At 38.8% G+C, this 2,364-nt stretch overlaps 1 protein-coding gene across 1 annotated transcript in view; it reads left to right on the forward strand.

Moving 5' to 3' along the window:
* Nucleotides 1-1,939: 1,939 nt before the first annotated feature.
* LOC100943854 (zinc finger protein 43-like) overlaps nucleotides 1,940-2,364 on the forward strand; it is a gene marked incomplete at its 5' end in the record, with an annotated part of 27,798 nt that continues 27,373 nt past the window's right edge. Inside the window, 1 exon segment of the mRNA XM_012813965.2 lies at nucleotides 1,940-2,066. Within this exon segment, the coding sequence (XP_012669419.2) occupies nucleotides 1,940-2,066 (127 nt within the window).

Consider the following 2,364-nt stretch of genomic DNA (forward strand, 5'->3'; position numbering starts at 1 on the left):
CTCAAACTTTCATAATATAACATAGAATATATAAAACAGGGTGGTGCCCTTAGCTCAGTGGGTAGGGCACTGGCCACATTCACGGAGTTTGGCAGGTTCGGGCCTGGACTGGCTAAAACAACAATAACACCTACAACAAAGAAAATAGCTGGGTGTTGTGGTGGGCGCCTATAGTCCCAGCTACTTGGGAGGCTGAGGCAAGAGAATCACTTAAGCCCAAGAGTTTGAAGTTGCTATGAGCTGTGATGCCACAGCACCCAAAAAGTATATATATATATAGAGAGAGAGAGAGAGAGAAAGAGAGAGAGAGAGAGAGAAATAAAATTGGAAAAAGAAAATGATCAGGATCAGTATCTTTCATTTTAGTTAATATGTTCATGTATGGTAGTCTTCATAGTATGCTTGTTTAAAAACCAGGAGAGAAAAAAACTGCAAAAAAAATCAGAGATTTCTAATTCTTTTACAATTAAAATATTTATTTTACACAAAAATGTTCTAGTCTATAACTTAATATGCTTAGAGTTACCATTTCTGTGTAGAAAATGTAAACATTTGTTTGTATAGGTGACAACTTTTTTCATTACTCTTTTCAGTTATGAAGTCTGCTGTGAACATTTGGTTGAGATTGGCTTTGTATCTTAGCCTGTATGTCCCCTTGAGATAAAATCTAAATCTGATAAACTGGGGTAAGACCTAAGTTCTACTTTTTACAGAATAATTAGCAAAATATTGTCCAAAAAAAGCACTATTTTTCTCATAGATTATTTCTGTGGTTTTAAGCACCAGTTTTCTAATAAAAACTGGATTTTATTAGAGTTTTCAGAGTTTTCTAATAAAAAAAACTGCTAGAATGACATCTAGTATGAAGCAAATGTTCCATGGCTTGCTCTGGCTCAGCACCCATAGTTCAGTGGTTAGGGTGCCTGCCACATGCTCCGGGGCTGGCAGGTTCGAACCTGGCCTGGGCCTACTAAACAACAATGACAACAACAAAAAAATAGCCAGTGTTTTGGCTTGTCCAGCTATTTTTTGGTTGCAGTTGTCATTGTTTTAGGTGGCTGGGGCCAGGTTCAAACCTGCCAGCGTCAGTGTGAGTGGCCAGCACCCTGCCCAATGAGCTATGGATGCCACTCATGTTGTCTTCTTTCTCATGCTCTTAAATTATCTGAGAATTTTCCATCTGAAGAATAGACCCAACTGATTCTTTTTTTTTTCTTTTTTTGAGACAGAGTCTCACTATGTCACCCTCAGTAGAGTGTTGCGACATCACAGCTCACAGCAACCTCAAACTCTAGGCTTCAGCAGCACTGCTGAGTTTGTTAGCAACAAAAAATCTCAGCCTCACTCAATCTCCTGAATTAATCTGCATTATAATTATTCAACACACACAGACACACCAAGTGAGAAATGTACTTCTAACTTACCATAACTTTTCCATCTGAAGAATAGACCCAACTGATTCTTTTTTTTTTCTTTTTTTGAGACAGAGTCTCAGGTTGTCACCCTTGGTAAAGTGTCATGGCATCACAACTCATAGCTCACAACAACCTCAAACTTTTGGGCTCACATGATTCTCTTGCCTCAGCCTCTCAGGTAGCTGGGTCTACAGGTGCCTGCCATAATGGCTGGCTGTTTTTTTTAGAGACGGGATCTTGCTCTTGCTAAGGCTGGTTCAAACTCCTAAGCTCAAGCAATCTATCTGCCTCAGCCTTCCAAAGAGCTAGGATTATAGACATTAGCTACCAGGCCTGGTCTTAATCCCCTTATTTTATCTGGGGTCCAATTTAGAACTCTGCACTTTTTTCATTTATTCAGGGATTATTGATGTGTAGTTATATGAGCACATAATTCTCTGGAGGAATGGGAATACCTGGATCCTAAAAACTCTGCTCATGGCCTCTTGGTCAATGTGTAATATATTTATTTATTTTTATTTCAGGGATGGTTGACATTCAGGGATGTCACCATAGAATTTACTCCAGAAGAGTGGGAATGCTTGGACCCCGTTCAGCGCAATTTGCACAGGGATGTGATGTTAGAGAACTATAGAAACCTGGTCTCCGTGGGTGAGAATACCTTATCTCCAGAATATCTAATTTACCTCATGGGTTTTGTTTCCTGCCTTTGCTGAATGTGTCTTTAAAGCTTGCGCTTTGTATGAATGAATCTCAGATTCCTGATGTCAGAGAGAAAGGTTGGGGTTTGTTAATGCATACAAAAAAATTTCCTTTGACCTAATTATTTGCCTTCTTTTTGAGGTGATTTGCCAGTTTCACTCTAGTTTAGTGGTGATTCTAGAAGTTCAATGATACATACACTTTTTTCCTATACTTTATAATCCAGTTCCTCCTGTTTATTTTTTTT

The sequence above is a fragment of the Otolemur garnettii genome, unplaced genomic scaffold (assembly GCF_000181295.1).
Source record: "Otolemur garnettii isolate 467f Iridium unplaced genomic scaffold, OtoGar3 scaffold00392, whole genome shotgun sequence".
Taxonomy (NCBI): Eukaryota; Metazoa; Chordata; class Mammalia; order Primates; family Galagidae; genus Otolemur; species Otolemur garnettii.